The sequence below is a fragment of the Leptonychotes weddellii genome, chromosome 14 (assembly GCF_054177405.1).
Source record: "Leptonychotes weddellii isolate Sample4059 chromosome 14, ASM5417740v2, whole genome shotgun sequence".
In the NCBI taxonomy this organism is placed as follows: Eukaryota; Metazoa; Chordata; class Mammalia; order Carnivora; family Phocidae; genus Leptonychotes; species Leptonychotes weddellii.
The window spans coordinates 56,186,894-56,205,501 of NC_138382.1; the positions used below are offsets into that span (position 1 = coordinate 56,186,894).

General features: G+C 38.3%; 1 protein-coding gene across 5 annotated transcripts in view; it reads left to right on the top strand.

Moving 5' to 3' along the window:
• The window catches only part of FSD1L (fibronectin type III and SPRY domain containing 1 like), a 65,637-nt gene that overhangs the window by 1,277 nt on the left and 45,752 nt on the right, over positions 1 to 18,608 (top strand). For 3 of the 5 annotated variants that reach the window (XR_014140097.1, XM_031027626.2, XM_031027623.2), the window contains exons 2-3: positions 15,044 to 15,139; positions 18,034 to 18,165. Coding sequence is in view for 4 of the 5 variants with exons in the window: in XM_031027626.2 (XP_030883486.1) it covers positions 15,044 to 15,139; positions 18,034 to 18,165 (228 nt within the window). In the remaining variant the exon portion in view is untranslated. Of the gene's footprint in view, positions 1 to 15,043; positions 15,140 to 17,634; positions 17,776 to 18,033; positions 18,166 to 18,608 lie in introns of those variants that run through there. The other 2 variants (XM_081803301.1, XM_081803300.1) reach the window with 2 other exon arrangements.

Genomic DNA, 18,608 nt, shown 5'->3' on the forward strand with positions numbered 1-18,608 from the left:
GGGACTCCAGGATCATGACCTGAGCCGAAGGCAGTCGCTTAACCAACTGAGCCACCCAGGCGCCCTATTACAGTATTTTATTAAAGTTCATATGATTTAATTGTATGCGTGCATCTTGAAACTCAATTGGGTATACTCAATTTTCATTTCCATGACTATTAGACATATGTAAAAAATTACATTTTGTGTATTTTGAGTAGATATTAAAACATCTCTGCCTTGGGGCGCCTGGGTGGCTCAGTCGTTGGGCGTCTGCCTTCAGCTCGGGTCATGGTCCCAGGGTCCTGCGATCAAGCCCCGCATAGGGCACCCTGCTCGGGGAGGGGCCTGCTTCTCCCTCTCCCACTCCCCCTGCTTGTGTTCCCTCTCTCTCTGTGTCTCTCTGTGAAATAAATAAATAAAATCTTTAAAATAAATAAATAAAACATCTCTGCCTAAATTGGTAAAACATTTCACAGCTTATTTAACTTTTCAGGTAAAAGTCATATGATAGCTGAATGGATGTTGTTAGTTCTGGGCAAGTGGAAGGGCAGAGACTTGGGTTCCATGCTGCAATTTACTGGCTCTGTGATACTGAGCAAATCACTTAACTGTGATTAATCTATTTCCTCGTTTATGCAGTGAAGTAAGAATATTTTATAGAGTTACTGTAAAAATCAGGTAAAATAATTTGTTATGAAAAAGTGTTTTAAAGTTTACAAAGACAAGGTACTAATACTCTGTGTTGTAAAATAAAATTTTAAAGAGTATTTTAATATGGATCATCTTATTTTGCCAGGGCATGCATTATCCCTCACTTCAGTAAGGACTCAAGAGTTGGAATTTGTGGCTCCTGCAAGGTCCTATCACTAGCCGTGAGACTAAGATCTGAACTTATCTGGTCTCATTCCACATGGTGTTTTTGAGTAGCTGCAAGTACCACGAGCAGTTTCCCCAGAGGTAGCAAAGAATTAGGTGTTCTTTGTGGTAACTTTGAGAATCACCTTCTCAATGTTAGAAAATGTGTTGAACTTCATTTCATTTGTTGGTATCAAATAATATTTCTAATAAAAAACTATTTTCTTCTATAGCTTAAAACGAGAATCTGGTGTTAATGCTTATAACCAATTTATTGCTATGAATTTTAGCATCTTTTTCTCATGAATTACTGCAGAATCAATTATATACCTCAACTAATAATGAACTGTGTATTTCTTTTTAAGTAGTACACCCCTGGCATGATTTTTCTTCCTTGTTATAAAATGTTACAGTGACCGGCGCCTGGGTGGCTCAGTGGGTTAAGTGTCTACCTTTGGCTCAGGTCGTGATCCCAGAGTCCTGGGATTGAGCCCCGCATCGGGCTCCCTACTCTGCTGGAGAGTCTCCTTCGCCCTCTACCCCTCCCCCCGCTTGTGCTCTTGCTCTCTGTCATGCTCTCTCTCTCAAATAAATAGATAAAATAAAAAGTTATAATGAAAATAGTAGCAGGGATGGTACTTTAGTCACTGTAAGGAAAATGGTAAGGTACTGCAAGTGGCAAATGGTGAGGATGGCTTGAATATACACCTATTAGTAAGGCATTGGGATTTGGGCTTTAAATTATTAAGAGGTTGGCTTTGGAGCCAGGTCTCCAGTCTTACTACCAACTATGAGCTGAATGAGCTTGGGTAATTTGCTGTGTGTCTCTATTTTCCCATCTGTAGAATAGAGATAACAATTGTACTTACTTCAAAGGGTTATTGTGAGGATCATGTTAATTTTTAAAAATCCTTGGTGCTAAGCACACAGTAAGTACTGTTGGCTCTTGTTATGAATTTCATAATCTCAACTTCAAAACAACTTTCTCCTTTTGTTGATAATTTGTATAACTATTTTTCTAATCCAGTCTACCATTTTTAACCTTTGTCCTTAAGTTTTAAAATATGTTTTCTGTTCTTATATCTGTAATAAGTGATTTCAAATGGTGGTGTCAAAGAAGAGTTGTTAAATCCTAATTGAAAGAGGATTGGGAGTTCTGACTCATGCAGTCTGACAATAGGGGTTAAGTTAACTGGACAGTCTTACAGAAGCTTGATGGTGGCTAGTCAGCAGATGGATTAGCTTGACCAGCTGCTTTTTTGTCTGTGAAAATAACTTGGACTTCAGTGTTGTGTTAGCAACAGATGCTCTGTTTGAGTAGGGGAGGAAAACATAATTGCCTTGGGTATGTAAGGCATACTGTTGGATACAGAAAACCACAGTATTATCTCCTAGAAATAAACAGAAGGATTTTGTTTATATCGAGTTTCTGGGACACTTTTGCGAACAGGATGTGTTATGGATAGGTGGCTTTGTTTGATACTCAAACCTTTTGATTATGTCCTTAAGTGGTTTTAAGATAAAATCCCAAAGGTTTCTGTACCTGATTAAATGCGTATGTTCAAAGAAACCAATCAAACAACAGACATTTACACCTTTCTAGAATCTTGGCCCTTAGAATTTGAGTTTAAGGTTTTGCACAGGAGATCATTTGTGTTCATAGGGGTTCCTGTTTCTAGGAAAGGTACATGCTGTAGGATAATAATGGTGGAGAGGAAGGGGGAGAGGTTGCCAAGAGCATACATTGTAAATTGTTTGATTTCTCCCACTTTTTCCTGCATATTCTTTACTTTCTACTTGGAAAGTGGTAGTGACAGGTGAGGGTTGACTATGCAAGACTGGACAAATGTAGATTGGGGAGATTGAACTGAATAGGGGGAGTTTTATTTTTTACTTTTTATTTTTTTCTTCAAGATTTTATTTATTTATTTGACAGAGAGAGACACAGCGAGAGAGGGAACCCAAGCAAGGGGAGTGGGAGAGGGAGAAGCAGGCCTCCCGCGGAGCAGGGAGCCCGATGTGGGGCTCGATGCGGGGCTCGATCCCAGGACCCCTGGATCATGACCCGAGCTGAAGGCAGACGCTCAACGACTAAGCCACCCAGGCACCCAGAATAGGGGGAGTTTTAAAGCATGACAAGCTGTAGCAAGTAGCTGTATACACATGGCTTCCTTATCCCAGTTTCCTCCTCTACCCTTGTATTTGCTCTTCTCTTCCTTCATATTGTACCTTAGCAATTCAGAGACCTCCACCATATCCAGAAAACCAACCATTTTCATGTTCCAAAATTACTTCTTCTTCTCAGTCAAAAAAATATTTCCTAAAGAAAGGAAAGAAAAATGAAGTCAGCACCCCTAACCCCTGTGTTGTTCAAGGGCCCTTGATGAGTATTGTTCTGCATCCAGTATTGTGTTAGACTGCTTTAAACCCTCATGATAGCTCATGTTCCAGTTGCACATCTATATGGAAAACCAAACTCACAGGCTAACTGACTTCTTCAGGGTTGCACACTAGCTAGTGATAGTCTGAATTTAAGCCCGGTCTTTCTTCACAGCCCAAGCTTTTTTCATTACCACCCTTCTTTCCTGAATCCTTTGTCTTTAATGGTGATATGAGTAATTAAAATTTAAGATGTTAATAGGAATGAATCCCTATAGTTTTTTTTTTTAAGATTTTACTTATTTCTTTGAGAGAGAGAGAGAGAACGCTCGTGCATGTGCGCAGGAGCAGGGGGAGGGGCAGGGGCAGATGGAGAGGGAGAAGCAGAGCCCCTGCTGAGAAAGGAGTCTGACCTTGGGCTGGATCCTAGGACCCTGGGATCATGACCTGAGCTGAAGGCAGACGCTTAACCGACTGAGCCATCCAGGCATCCCTATAAAGTAGTTTTTTTTTTTTTTAAAGAAGCTAATTAAATCTAGTGAAAATAGTTGATAGAAAGTAATAGAACATGATTTATATAAAACCCTGGAATTTGGTCTGTCTTGATGCCCTGATAAAATCATTATTTTTCTAGTGTGTGTATGTGTGTGTGTATGTATCTGTATCCCCTCTCTCCAGCTGTTTTTCTTTTTTGAAGGAGGGTCTTAGCTTTCTAAAGTAGAGCCGTGAACAGGAAAGTACAAGTGGAGTTTTATATACCCTACCCAAATGCAACCGCAGTCATTCCCATGGAATGGATCAAAGTAATCTGGGATATACAGGCATGAGGTACCCTCTTCAAAGGACCGTACTGACATACTCTTGATCACTATATTTAAATACAGATATGGTTTTTTTTTTGAACTTGGGAGTTTTAAAAAATTGGAAATAACAGTTGACCCTTGAACAACACAGGGGTTAGGGGTGCTGACATGCCCCCGACACAGTTGAAAATATGCATATAACTTTTGACTCCCCCAAAACTTAACTACTAATAGCCTACTGCTGACTGAAATAGTAAACTGGAAGCCTATGGGTAACATAAACAGTCATTTGGCATACATTTTGTATATGTATCATATGTTGTATTCTTACAATAAAGTAAGCTAGAGAAAAGAAAATGTTAAGAAAGTTATAAGAAAAGAAAAATATATTTACAGTACTGAACTGTAGAAAATCCATTTATAAGTACACTGATGCAGTTCCAACCCAGGCAGTTCAGAGGTCGATGGTGAAGCAGATTCATCCATCCATCTTTCTTTCTTTCTTTCTCTCTTTTTTCTTTCTCCTTCTTTATTTTATTCCTTCCTTCCTTCCTTCCTTCCTTTCTTTCTCTCTCTCTCTCTCTTTTTAATTTTAATTTTAACACAGTGCTTCTTTGCAATGCCTGACTGAATGTAAGCAGGATTATTCATGCAGTAAACACATATTGAATGTTTGCCATGGTGATAGATAATCCACTCCAACCTAGGGTGGATAATATTTTAAAGTTGGTAGATTTTATCTCCAGCTTTCTTTTTGTATGTTTTACATTCTCAGTTGGCACTCTTTCTCATTCTCATTTGGCACTCTTTCTCATTCTCAGTTGGCACTCAGAGCCACAGGGTTCTGATAGAACCTGGTCTTAGTTATTGATACTTGTTGATTGATAGCTAATTATATTTTGAGCTAATTTATAACAAGGTGTTAGCACTGTGTACTTTTGTTACGTTATAAATATAAGTAATAAAAAGCTTATTGTAGGAAAATAGGAAATATAGATAGATGAAAATAAAATGAAAATCACCCATAATCCTGCCACCCAGAGATAACCTGTTTTAACATTTATAGTATTTCATTCCAGTTTTTTACATGTATATAGAAACTTATGAAGACTATGGTATCATGCTATGGTAATACTGCTTTATAGTTTGCCTTTCACTTAATATAAATCTTTTATCATGTTAGTATTATTCTACACTTAATTCAGAATTCTTTGGATGTATTGCTTGAATTTTTTTTAAGATTTTTTATTTTTTATTATATATAGAGAGAGAGTACAAGCAGGGGGAACGGCAGGCAGAGGGAGAGGGAGAAGCAGGCTCCCTGCTCAGCAGGGAGCCTGATGTGGGGCTCGATCCCAGGACCCCGGGACCATGACCCGAGCTGAAGGCAGACGCTTAACCGTCTGAGCCACCCAGGTGCCCCTATTGCTTGGTTTTTAATCAGTACTCTTTGTTGTATATTTATGTTGGTCCCAACCTTCTAGTGTTATTAAATAACACTGAGATGAACATCTTGTAGCCAAGTCTCTGGTTATACCTTAAATTATTTACTTAGAATAAATTTAGTAGAAATGGAATTATTGAGTCAATGTTTCTAAACTTTTAAAAATCTTTTGGTATGTATTGCCAAGTTGCCCTTCAGAAGGGTTGTTAGTTTATACTAACCCCTATCTTCATTCCCACTGCACCTCCCTCAGTTAGATGGTGGGACCTCTGGTTTCTTTGGCTGAATGTGAGCTTCCTAGACTTCAGTGAATGGAACAACCAATTCAAAGGTCACTGTGCATGGATAAGGCTTCTTTAGCTTGTCACTCGTTATATTTCTTCAAATCCTAGGTGGGAGAGTACCTCTTCTGTCCTGATGTCTTACAGCTGGGCTCAGGGCTTAAAGGCAGAATTCCCTACCAGGTCTTTTACTAGATTTTTTTTCTGTGGATCACCTCAGTTGCCTCTGTAAATAGGTAGTGTTAAAAGAGGGCATGGCTTTCTACCATCTGGCTATTTATGATGATCAGATTCCTGAATTCCTCAGCAATATATAATTGTCCTTTTTTAGCTCTTCACATAACATCTGAGCAAATACTTTTTTTTTTATTTTAATTTTTTTTAAAAGACTTTACATATTCATTTGACACAGAGAAAGAGAGCGAGAGAGAGCGCGCTAATGGGAAGCAGCAGAGGGAGAGCCCGATGCAGGACTCGATCCCAGGACCTGAGACCATGACCTGAGCCGAAGGCAGATGCTTAACCGACTGAGCCACCCAGGCGCCCCTCTTTTTTTTTTTTTTTTAAGATTTTATTTATTTATTGGACAGAGAGAGAGACAATGAGAGCAGGAACACAAGCAGGGGGAGTGGGAGAGGGAGAAGCAGACTCCCCGCTGAGCTGGGAGCCCCATGCGATGCGGGGCTCCATCCCAGGACCTGGGATCATGACCCGAGCTGAAGGCGGATGCTTAACGACTAAGCCGCCCAGGCGCCCCTGAGCAAATACTCCTATTTGTGTTGCCAGAGCTATGGGGAGCTGGTGAGATTCTGGTTGTCTAGCTTATCAGCTGGATAGAACTTTGTGGAATTTAACTCTTGTTACCTAATTCAAAGGAGAAGTCTATGGTGTGGTGTGATGCAAGTGGCATCATTCCTGGTGGCATTAGGATATTTTCCAGGAATGTTGTATCCTGGTTTCATTGATCCCTTTGCTCTGATTGCAGAAATCCTGTGCTTGTTTTGTACACTCCACGGCAGTGGAAGCAGCCTAGGGTCGTATAAAAGTACAGGCAGCTTCCTAGATTTGAGTTGTGACGGCCACTTGATAGCTGTGTGATCTGAGAAAATTTCTTAACTTCTTTAACCTTCCTTTTCCTCAACCATAAAATGCAAAGACTGATAGTACTTCTTAAAAATCTGTTGTGATGATTAAAAAGATACTCCATGTTGACAGTTTAGCACAGTTCCTGGCACCTAGAAGGTGCTTAGTGAATATTACTGAAATTTACCATAAAAATAGTTTGACCCTCTTAAATGGTAGATTGGCTAGTGATATTTGCTGTGATTACAGATTTGTGTATTTCAGCAGTCTGGAATACTAATGTAGAATTTGAATCAGAAATCTCTTGGTGTGAGTAGGTGCTGGTGGGAAACACAGGTGTCAAAGTGTTTCTCTAATTATGACCACATGGTCATGGAGGTCCTCAGATTCAGACTAGCATATAAGCCTGGGTATCATGGTTTTCTGCCACTGGTTCTAAGAACAGGAAGTTTCTGCACCGTAATTTCAGGGGCTGGTTACACTGGATAGTTTTCAAGTAAGTAACCCAAGCTGGCAGTTTTTTGTTGGATGTAGCAGAATTAAGACAGCATTTGAATTTGTCATCTTCACATATATTAAGCTAAAACCATTAGAACCATGCCATTTCAAATGTTGGAAGTCATCATGTTCTCACATGTATAAGATGATATACTTGCAGTAAGGTTGCCCTTGTATCTGGCAGGGTGGTACATGTTACAATTTGTTGATCAGTTCTAGTTTTTACAATCTTGAAGTAAAATCTTAGTCTTTTTCGTGCCCTTAGATATTCTTTTCATGTACCTCTGATCTTTATTTTAGGTAGTACAGTGTAATAATTAAGAGCAACAGACTCAGGAGTCAGACTGCCTTAATTTGAATCCAGGCTGCCACATTTTAGCGCTGAGATCATGGGCAAACATTCATTTAACTTCTCTGTACCTCAGCTTCCAAATTAGAAAATGGGGATAATAATAGTGTCCTATTTCATAGGATTCTTGAGAGGATTAAATGAATTAATATATGTAAAGAGCTTAAAATGGTGCTTGGCACTTAAGAGTATAAAAGTGTTATTTATTATTTTGCTCAGAGGCTATTGTGCTTTTACTTCATATGATTTATTGTGACTATAAGCATAACATTAAGCTATGCTCCTTTGAAGAGGGTACTTCATGCCTTGTACATCCCAGCATCCTAGATTTTTGATCCATTCCATGGGAATGATTGCAGTTGTGCTTGGCTGGGGTGTATACTCCCCCCACCGTACTTTTTTTGGTTTTTGTTAGCATAGCACTTACCTTAGCCTATTTCCCTAGTCAAGTAATTGACTGGCTCAATCTTGATATAGTAGTTTTATTTTTGAGATCCTGGTAACTGTGGATCTTGACCAAAGGATAATGGCTGAGATTGCCTGTGCACCTTCCTTTGGAGATATATGTCCTATATATTTTACTGTGATCCAGCAGAATTGGTATTTGGCAAAGCATATCTTCAGACCTATATCACCTAGAACCCTTAGTCATGGCCACCTGAAGTCTTGCAAAATATAATTATATTGGAACGTGGTGGGAGACTTGAGGTCTGAGATGAAATCTGAGACTCTTGTAGGCATCCTTTCACAATGATAGAATCCCACAGAGCAGATGTCTTCCTTCATCATCAGGGTTTTTTAATAACTGAGGGTAATATATATCACACTGAGCTCATTCCATAAATACCTTTTTGGAACTTGTCTTAATGATGGAACTTTTTTTTTTTTTTAATTTTATTTATTTATTTGACAGAGAGAGACACAGCGAGAGAGGGAACACAAGCAGGGGGAGTGGGAGAGGGAGAAGCAGGCTTCCCGCTGAGCAGGGAGCCCGATGCGGGGCTCCATCCCAGGACCCTGGGATCATGGCCTGAGCCGAAGGCAGACGCTTAATGACTGAGCCACCCAGGTGCCCCAGTGTTGGAACTTCTTTTAACAATACATCATGTATATGTTTTAGAACAGTGCTTATAGGCAGAGGAACTGATAGGTGTGAGGGTTCCCAGGTGGGAAACAAGGCATGTTAAAAATAAGGCTACGCAGCTGGAATGCAGCAAGGAAGAAGAAATCTGGTGTGAGTTGAAGCAGGAGAGGTAGGCAGTGGGAAGATCATGCAGGGTTTTACAGATTATGTAAGGTTGTGTTAACAGGTCATGTTAAAGATTTTCAGTTTTATCCAAGGACCAGTGGAAAGCCATTGAAGACCAACTATTAAGCAGGAAGAGTGATGCTATCATATTATTCTAGCTGCAGTATACAGAACTGGTTATTGGGGAGAAAGAATGGATCACAAGCCAGTTAAGTTTTACAAGAGTGTAAGTAGAGATATGATATTGACTAGTGCTAAGATAGTAGTAGTGATTATAGAACTATTTAGGAGGTAAAATTCACAGGACTTGGTGACTACACGTAGAGAACAAATGAAAGGAGAGGATGTAATGATGATGGCCTAGTTTCTGATTTTGCAGCTAGTACCACGATTTGCAGAGATAGAACACTAGAGAAGGGCTCTGGTTTAGTGGGGGACATTATGACATGTTGAGTTTTGAACTGCTTATGAGACATCCAAGTGGAGATTCCAAGTAAGCAGTTGGATGAAAATGTTCTGGAGCTCAGAGGAGAGGCTCTGTATCTGATGGTGCTCCGATTATGCAGAGCTTACATTACATTCATTGAAGCTTTTGGCTTTGTGCTTCCTCCTCAAGTTCTTTATCATTGCTGTGTCTCCATTATAAAAGCTATTGATTAATTGTGGAGGCCCTAAAGGGATAAAGTGGGGTAGAAAACTCAAAAGGATTATGTATCTTTTAATTCTTTAAAACTTTAAAATTCTTTCTCTAAGTTTCTGAATATAGATACCCTGCCCTGGCATGTTGCCGGCCATATTTAGAAAACACTTTAACAAAATTATGTTGGATTTGATACCTATTCAACTAGCCTCCTGTTGCATACCTTTTATATATTAGGCACACACTATCCCTGTATACACCTCTTCTCTGAGTCCTACCACCTACAGAAAACTTTAGCTGCGTAGCACATACACAAGCTGGAGTTAAGTTTCAGAACTCAGTTCATGGAATCCTAATCCTTTAGTTTTTATAAGTTTTGGTATTGGTGGTGGTACTTAAATATTTTGGTTACTTGCAGTTTGTTTCCCAGTTCTGCTCAGCTCCAAGTTCCTTAGTTCTTTCTGTCTTCATGCCATTTTCACCCTTAGTCTAGCCAGTCCCTGTTCTTGTGAGGACCAGAATGGTTGAAGCCCTGGTCCCCTAGATAATTTATTTCTCATCCCTTCCTGATGAACTTCCACTATAGGAGAATAGTAAATATGAGTTCTTAATTATAGTCTTTTGCAATTGATCATTCTCTCCAGATTAAAGGGCAAGTGGCTTCAGAGCTTCTGGAGCCCTTCAGCAGTCTATCCTTGCAGAACTTTCAGGATACCTTCCTTTTTTCTTAGAAAAGCTTAGGGTAGAGGCAGCACTTCATCTGTATTAGCTATCAAGGTCACATTGGTTGCTTTGGGTTCTGACTCTTAGTCATCTGGATGATCGTTTCTTCTGCAGCCATGTTTTCTTTTCTTTTTTTAAAAAATTTTATTTATCTGAGAGAGCACGTGAGAGAGTGAGCATGGGGCAGGGAGGGCAGAGGGAGAGGGAGAAGCAGACTCCCTGCTGAGCGAGATCACTACCTGAGCCGGAGGCAGACGCTTAACTGACTGAGCCACCCAGGTACCCCACTGCAGTCATGTTTTCTAATACATTTGGTAGCTGTTAAAATACAGGTGACCTTAAATGCTGAGGCTCCAAAGCCCTCTACAGCTGGCTTGTCCATTTGTATAGCATCTCAGTGGTGTATATTACAGCAAAGGCTCCAAAGCTCTCCTTACCTAGAGATTGGAGTAACACCCCCACCCTGAGAATCTCAGACTTCAGTCTTTGTTACTTTGGCAGTAAGGTAAGCTGTTTTTCTCAGGATGTGGGCCCTTTATTTAGGTGTTCTGTGGTAGACCCTCATTCTGTACTAGAACTCCTAGTGAAGTGCAAAATGTGAGCCATAAAGCGTTTTCTCTTCAAAGAATGAGATGATGTTTCCCTGAAATAGTATATCAGCCTTTAAAGACCTTTCCTTCCCCACCACTTTCTGGGGGAGCATGGTATTTTTAAAGCCTTAGGTAATTCATATAGAATACCATTACCCCAAAAGCTTTAACACACAGATCATAGGGTTTCTTTCCAGAAATATTGCCAGTAACACTTCATGGGCCAATACAAATTGAGAAAGGTCATTTTTCATTTTCTGGTGATAGCAGAATTTTGAATGAATGAAAGGGGAATAGTCTTTACCATTAGATTTTTTTTTTTATAGTCTTTAACCATAAGATTAACTGTAATCTCAGGGTGTTATATCTTGGAGGTATGGGGCAGTACCATACACGAAGGATCCTGATGATTAAGTTTGTATAACTTATATGTCAGCTGTCTTCAGGTGCAGCTTTGTTTTTGTCAGATACCAACCTTGACATGGACTTTTAAGTTTTTTCCAACCAAAACCAATGAGCAGTATAAGTTTTACAGGAGAGAAGAGTAGCTTTCTCTTGTTACGGTATTAAGAGGGATCCTGAAAGGAGAGCTGCTTATGCCTTGGTTTGTTTGTTTGTTTGTTTGTGTGTGTGTTTGTTTTTGAGAGGTGGTAATATTATAATATTACTTTTCCATTTCTAAAGGTAATATTTACATAAATAAAAACTGAGAAATTAGTGAAATTCTGGTAAAGGAGTTTGGTTGTAACATTTTAGCTTATATTCACATACAGCTATTATAATTCAGGAATCTGGCATATGGTAAACATATATAGAAATTCTGGTATTCCAAGAAAAAATTCAGAAAGCTTTTGTTTATTATTAACTGCAAATTAAGCAGATCTATATAGGCTCTTTGCCCTCCCTGTCCCAGTCTTAGAAACATATGGACTATTTGGATGGTTTAGGCCTCTAAAGCTATGTCCAGTATGGTAGCTTTGAGCCCCATTTGGTTATTGAGCACTGGAAATGTGACTCATTTGAATTGAGATGTGCTGTAAGTGTAAAATACACATCAAATTTTGAAGACCTAGTACCAAAAAGGAAGGAAAGAAGGAATTTGGTAATTGTTAAATTTTGATTACATGTTGAAATAATATTTTGGATCAGTTGGGTTAAGTAAAATATTAAAATTAACTTCACTTAAGTTTTACTTTTTTGATGTGGCTACTATTTGGCCCTCACTATATTTCTGTTGAATGTTGCAATTGGTAAAGGCTGTATTCTTCCCTCTAACATTACTGTGAGAACAGAGTCTAATAACTTTCAGTAGGTGGGTAACTTTTTTTTTTTTTTAAGATTTATTTATTTGAGAGGGAGAGAGAGAGAGAGAGAAAACAAGTGGGGGAAGGGGTAGAGGGAGAAGCAGACTCCCTGCAGAGCAGGGAACCTGACTCGGGACTCCATCCCAGGCCCCTGGGATCATGACCTGAGCTGAAGGCAGACGCTTAACCAATTAAGGCACCCGGGCGCCCCAGTAAGTAGGTAACTCTTAAGAGTATAAAGGATTTAGCTTGAAAACTTTAATAAAAATTAAAGCATTTAGATGTTTTTGACTATACCCAGTAAATAGCAGGGAGCTTTAAAATGGTAGGAGGCTTCTCATTAAAATGTTTGGAGCTTAGAGGTTACCTAGCTGAGACAAATAGGCTTTAGCTATCTCCAAAGAATTTTTGCTGCAGAATTCCCGAAATACAGAGTTTGTTACTAAATTTAGACAAAAAATAAAAGTGGAAAGCTGTTTTGTACTAGAGAGGTTTTTTGGGTTTGTTTGTTTGTTTTGTTTTGGCTCTGAACTAGTTCTGCCTTTTTTATATACCAATCCTTCATAGTTTTTTTGTGAAATTTCCTTCAGTGTTTGTTGAACTCACATATATCCTGGTGATTGAAATTTAGTTACTGAGTTGAATTCATTGGGCCTAACTCCTCCTTTTCATGGGATAAAATTTCTCCTAGAAGACTTTTCATTTTTACTTTGAAGTTCACGAGTATGCTTAGCACTGGACAGAGCTTAACCTCAAGCAATGATTCTCTATTATGGAAATTCTAACAGTTTTATGTCATGAAGAGTCTTAGCAAACCAAAATTTTAAAAGAATATGTAATTTATTGTATGGATATTTCATATGATGGGCAAATTGGTTAGACTTAGAGACAGTATTCTAAAGAGGTAAACTGCATGGATTTTGGAGACAGAGCATAATTTTTAACTTCCTAGCATTTACTACCATTTTCCCATCTGTACCATATGGATGTGGACCCCTGCCATTAGGAGCGATAAAAAGGGAGGCAGCTATAGTCCATTTACCAAAAAGAGCCTAGTCTCTTTTTTTCTTTATAAAGATTTCTTTATTTATTTTAGAGAGAGAGAGCAGGAAATGAGAGCAAGAGTCAGGGGGCAGAGGGAGAGGGGGAGAGAGAATCCCAAGCAGACTCCTGCTGAGCCCAACCCGGGGCTCGATTTCATGACCCCAAGATCATGACCTGAGCTGAAATCTAGAGCCAAACGCTCAACTGAGAGAGCCCAGTCTTAATTGAAGGTTACTCTACACAGTCCAGTGATTGTGCAGAACCATTTTTACTCTTCTTTTGTGTTTTTAAATAGATATAGAACCAACCTTGGATGAATAACTGGAAGACTAAGTCCACTGCCCTCCTTTTCTACATCTCTGTACTACCATTCTTGCCCCTACAACTATGCCCACTCCTGCCCCAAGTCCCAGCTTCATTCTGCCCCTCTGCTGGTTGTCTTTGTATTCAAATCTTGGTGCACCTGTTTCTGGGAGGAACACCAACAGGATAAACAGCTAACTCTTGGTGTTAATCTTCTTTCATAGCATAATTTCATTGTATTATTATACTAAAATACCACCAGTGGTGAGGATGGGAAGAAATAGTATAGGGAAGTGAATACAGCAGAGAGCCCTAGGCAGCCTCAGGGATGATGATAATACCTGCTTATCTCCAGGGATTCTTGTGAGAAATGAGAACTGTTGTGATTATTTTTAATTTTTTACTACTATAAGGCCTTATGAACATTTATTAAAATATTATCCCTTTATCAGTTTATTTCCTGAGCTCTTTATATATAGCTCTTTATCAGTGTCTGATTATATTTTGAGGAGAACCTTTATCACAAAGTGATTTAATAATGTTTATTAAACATTATTTATTATTAAATTATTTACATTTGTAAGTGCTTACAGAAACAAGGCTTGTGCTTCTGGGAAAATTATAAAGTACAAGTACTTGCATTTGGTTTTTACTGAGAATGCAAGTACCTTGTATGGATTTTGCTATTACTACCCATGAAGAGTTACTGAACAACTAGACCTGTGCTGTCCACTATGACAGTACTTGTCACATGTGGCTATAAAAAGCGAAAATAATTAAAGTTAAAAACAATAAACTGAGTTCCTCAGTTCTGTCTACATTTCAAGAGCTCGTTAGCTTCATATAGCTATTGACTGCCATTTTGGACAGCCTATATAGGATATATCCATCATAGCAGAAAATTTTATTGTACAGCACTGAGCTAGAGAGTGTGGGAAGATTAAATAACCAAGTGTTTTATTTAAATAGGAAGCACTATCAAAAAGTCTGAGGTATTTGCTACAAAAATTACTTAACTTATTTATGGGTTTACAGCATCTGTAAATATTGCAATGAATATTATAATTTTAGCTACAAATTTATCTACTTTCATATTTCTAAAGTGTTTTTTATTTTTATAAATAAATAAAATGTCAACTTTTACTGCCTCTTTGTTTTTCTTCCTTGTAGCCTAATATCATATTAGAAAGTTCCATTTGTTTTTGCAAAATTTAAGGATTTGGTTTTATTCCTTGGCCCTGGCCCTGTGACCTAAAATAATACTATTAGTATTAAATAATATTGATCATCTTCAGTATGAACGGTATGGTGGTGATTAAAATGTACCCTAGAAATAAGAGGTTGTAAAGCAGCACAAATACATATCCCATCTTTTGTAATTATAGGCCTTTGGAAATTTAACAATGAGAAACTTTACATTTCTCCTCTTACATGGTTTGTTTAGAGAATTGTTACGGTTTATAACTCTCTTATTAAAATATCATAATGCTAAGTGTTTTTCTTGTTTTAATCCTAGGAAGCTCTACAAAGGATCATTTCAACCCTGGCAAATAAAAATGATGAAATTCAGAACTTTATTGATACACTAAATCAAACACTAAAAGGAGTTCAGGTATTAATCTTTTTAAAAATGTTTGTGTAATATGTCACAGTGAATGATTGTTGGGCCAAATCAGAAGTATAAATATACTACATTAACTCTAGATTATAAATTAAAGGAGGTGAGAGTAAGGTTTTTCTTTTATTTATTTAAATGCATGTGCTTTTTTTTTTTTTTAAGATTTTATTTATTTGAGAGAGAGAGAGAGCATGCACGCACAAGTGGAGGGGAAGGACAGAGGGAGAGGGAGAAGCAGACTTCTGGCTGAGAAGGGAGTCTGATGTGGGGCTCGATCCCAGGACCCTGGGATCATGATCTGAGCTGAAGGCAGACACTTAACCAACTCAGCCATCCAGGCGCCCGCCTCAAGAGTAAGGTTTTTAAATGGTAGATAAATAAAAATGTTTTCCTTACTATTTCTGTACTGTCGGTGGAAAGGTCAAATAGTAAGGAAAGAAGAAGACTGCAATAGTAGTTGGTAGGGAATATTATAGTGCTCACTTTTGACCCTTTCCATTGTAGATTTGTCTTTTGTAATTCCAATTAAGAACAAATTATATTTTTTCGGAGTACTGGGAAGTTAACCGTTTCTTTTACAATAAATAGTGGAAGGAAAATGTGGATGGTAAGAGGTCTGCTTATAGAACTGGAAGAAAGTAAAAAATAAAAGTAAAAAAGTGCCTAATGAGAAAGAGGAATACTTAAGGAAATGGTCCCAGGTTTGGGGAGATAATCCATACTGTATATAATCAAATGTTGATGAATATGCCTTAGTGAATTTAATGGTCATTTTTTGGTGAAGTAAACAAGATTTATAGGACACTTGTTGACAGTAAATCCTTTTCTGTGGTTTTTGTTTGAACCTAGGTTATTGCCTGGGTCTTGGCCTGTTAAACCTTATGGTCCTTGTATTTCCTTTACTTCTGAATTTGTTGTAATTGAAGTTAGTTGATTAAGATCTTCACCACTTTAACTGTCTTTCCCAAACTATTTTACTGGAAAATTTGGTGAATCTATGAATCTACTGTCTTTAAATAAGCAAAGCTCGTTGTCTTAAGGCTCTTGATCTATATATAAGAGAATCATCACATTTGACATCTGGAAAAAGAGACTGTGAGCTAGCCCAAACTATTTTTCTGGTTAGTAAATTATTAGTATTCTACCTTAGAATCCAGAAAAAAAATAGAGGGGGAATTTAGCTACATTCTTGTCCCTGGAGATGGGAGCATAAGAGGTAGTAGGCAAGAGACTGTAAGGATGTGCCCATTGGTTTGAGTAGTCCATTCTCTTTTTACTGATGAGTAAACTGAGGTCCAGGAATTTAAGTGGCTTGTCCGAGGTCACACTGTTACTAAGTGGTTAATGCAAGATTTGACTTAGGTCCTTTGCCTACCAGACTGCACATTTCTTTTGCCACAGCTTGTTCTTTATCACTGTAAGTCAATTAGTAAAATGATTAACACCACTTTTGGTAAGACTCCAGTGAGGTGATGTCTGGCTTTTATAAAAATTAATAAGCAAAAGGGGCACCTGGGTGGCTCAGTCGTTAAGCTTCTGCCTTTAGCTCAGGTCATGATCCCAGGGTCTTGGGATCGAGCCCCGCATTGGGCTCCCTACTCTTCTGGAGAGTCTGCTTCTCCCTCTCCCAGTCCCCTGCTTGTGTTCCCTCTCTCGCTGTATCTCTCTCTGTCAAATAAATAAATAAAATGTTTAAAGAAAAATTATAAGCAAAAGATTGGTTTATGTTATTACAGTAGATTCTACGTATTAGTTCTCTTAACCAGTGCCTAAATTGAAAAATGCCTGGGGCACCTGGGTGGCTCAGTCGTTAAGTGTCTGCCTTCGGCTCAGGTCTTGATCCCAGGGTCCTGGGATCGAGCCCCACATTGGGCTTTCTGCTCAGTAGGAAGCCTGCTTCTCCCTCTCCCACTACCCCCTGCTCGTGTTCCCTCTCTCGCTGTCTCTCTCTCTGTCAAATAAACAAATAAATAAAATCTTTAAAAAAAAATTAAAAAAAAAATTGAAAAATGCCTAACATAATTTCTTCTGTGTCGTAATTGCTGCAAGTGTTGGATATTGCTCATCTAGAGATTTCACACATATTTTAAGTTATTGTTGAAATACCAGCATCTTGCTTAATTGAGGCAGTGAGGAACTCTGGGAAGTCAGCAGGCTTGAAATGCTTTATTGATTCTACCTCCGGTAACTAGTTGTGTGGCTTTGGGCAAGTCACCTTTCTGTATTTTAACTCCTAAAATTTAGGAGTTTGACTACAAATTCTAGTCAGTAGATGACTTCTGAGTTCTTTCGAGCACTAAAATTCAGTGTTTGATAAATCTCTTACATCCAGTAAGGAATTGCTTGGTCTTTTAAGTTCTGTATATCTTATGTAAATGCACTGGTTTAGACAACCTGAAAGATTTTAAGAGTTCACAAAATTAGCCCTGTCCCTGTATGTGCACACTATTCTTCAGTTATGGAATCAAAATCTCGAATATTTTTATTAGAATGCACCATCGATGATTCTGATGCACAACAAGGGTCACGAACCACTGGCTTAGGGTCTGCCTTGGAACCTGAAGGTCTGGACAAGTTGGCATCCTTAAAACAACCTTTCACGTTGTCTTGTGGAAACAGTGTTCTAAAAGGTGAAAAGAATATGGGCTAGTCCATAAAAAGCTGCTTAACTCACAGCATAACTGCGATAGTGCTGTCAGCATTAGCAGCCAGCTTCTAGGGTTTACTTATTTTTAAAGCCTATGTCACATACTAGAATTTTGTTGTTTATATGATTTTAGCCTGAGGTAGTTTATACTGTGAATCTGTTTTCTCCTTTGCTAAGCGTATCTTTTAGTTTTCCAGTGTTTGACAGCTTCAGTAAAATCATTGTTTTGTTTATTAAACAGGAAAATTCTTCTAACATACTTTCGGAGTTAGATGAAGAATTTGATAGTTTATATTCTATTTTGGATGAGGTGAAAGAAAGTATGATTAATAGTATCAAGCAGGAACAAGCTCGTAAGTCACAAGAGTTACAGGTGAGATCACTTAACATATTTAAATATGAATAATTTTAGTCTAATACTTGATTTATTGACAGCAAAAATCAGTGAATTTCTGTGAATAACTACTTTTATCTTCTAGAAAAATGATTATTAACTTTGTTTTGGTTATAGATATCTTGTTTTTTCTTAACTGTGATAAAAACCCAAGATTTACCCTTATAACCATTTTTAAATGTACAATTCAGTAGTGTTAACTCTGTTGACATTGTTGTGTAACAGATCTCTAGCACTTTTTATCTTTTAAAACTGGAACTCTATACCCATTGAACAACAACTTCCTGTTTGCCCCTTACCCCACACCTGGCAAACACCAGTGTGTTTCCATGATTTTGATTATTCCAAATACCTCATATAAGTGAAATTATTCAGTATTATGGCTCAGGTCATGGTCTCAGGGTCCTGGGATTGAGCTCCGC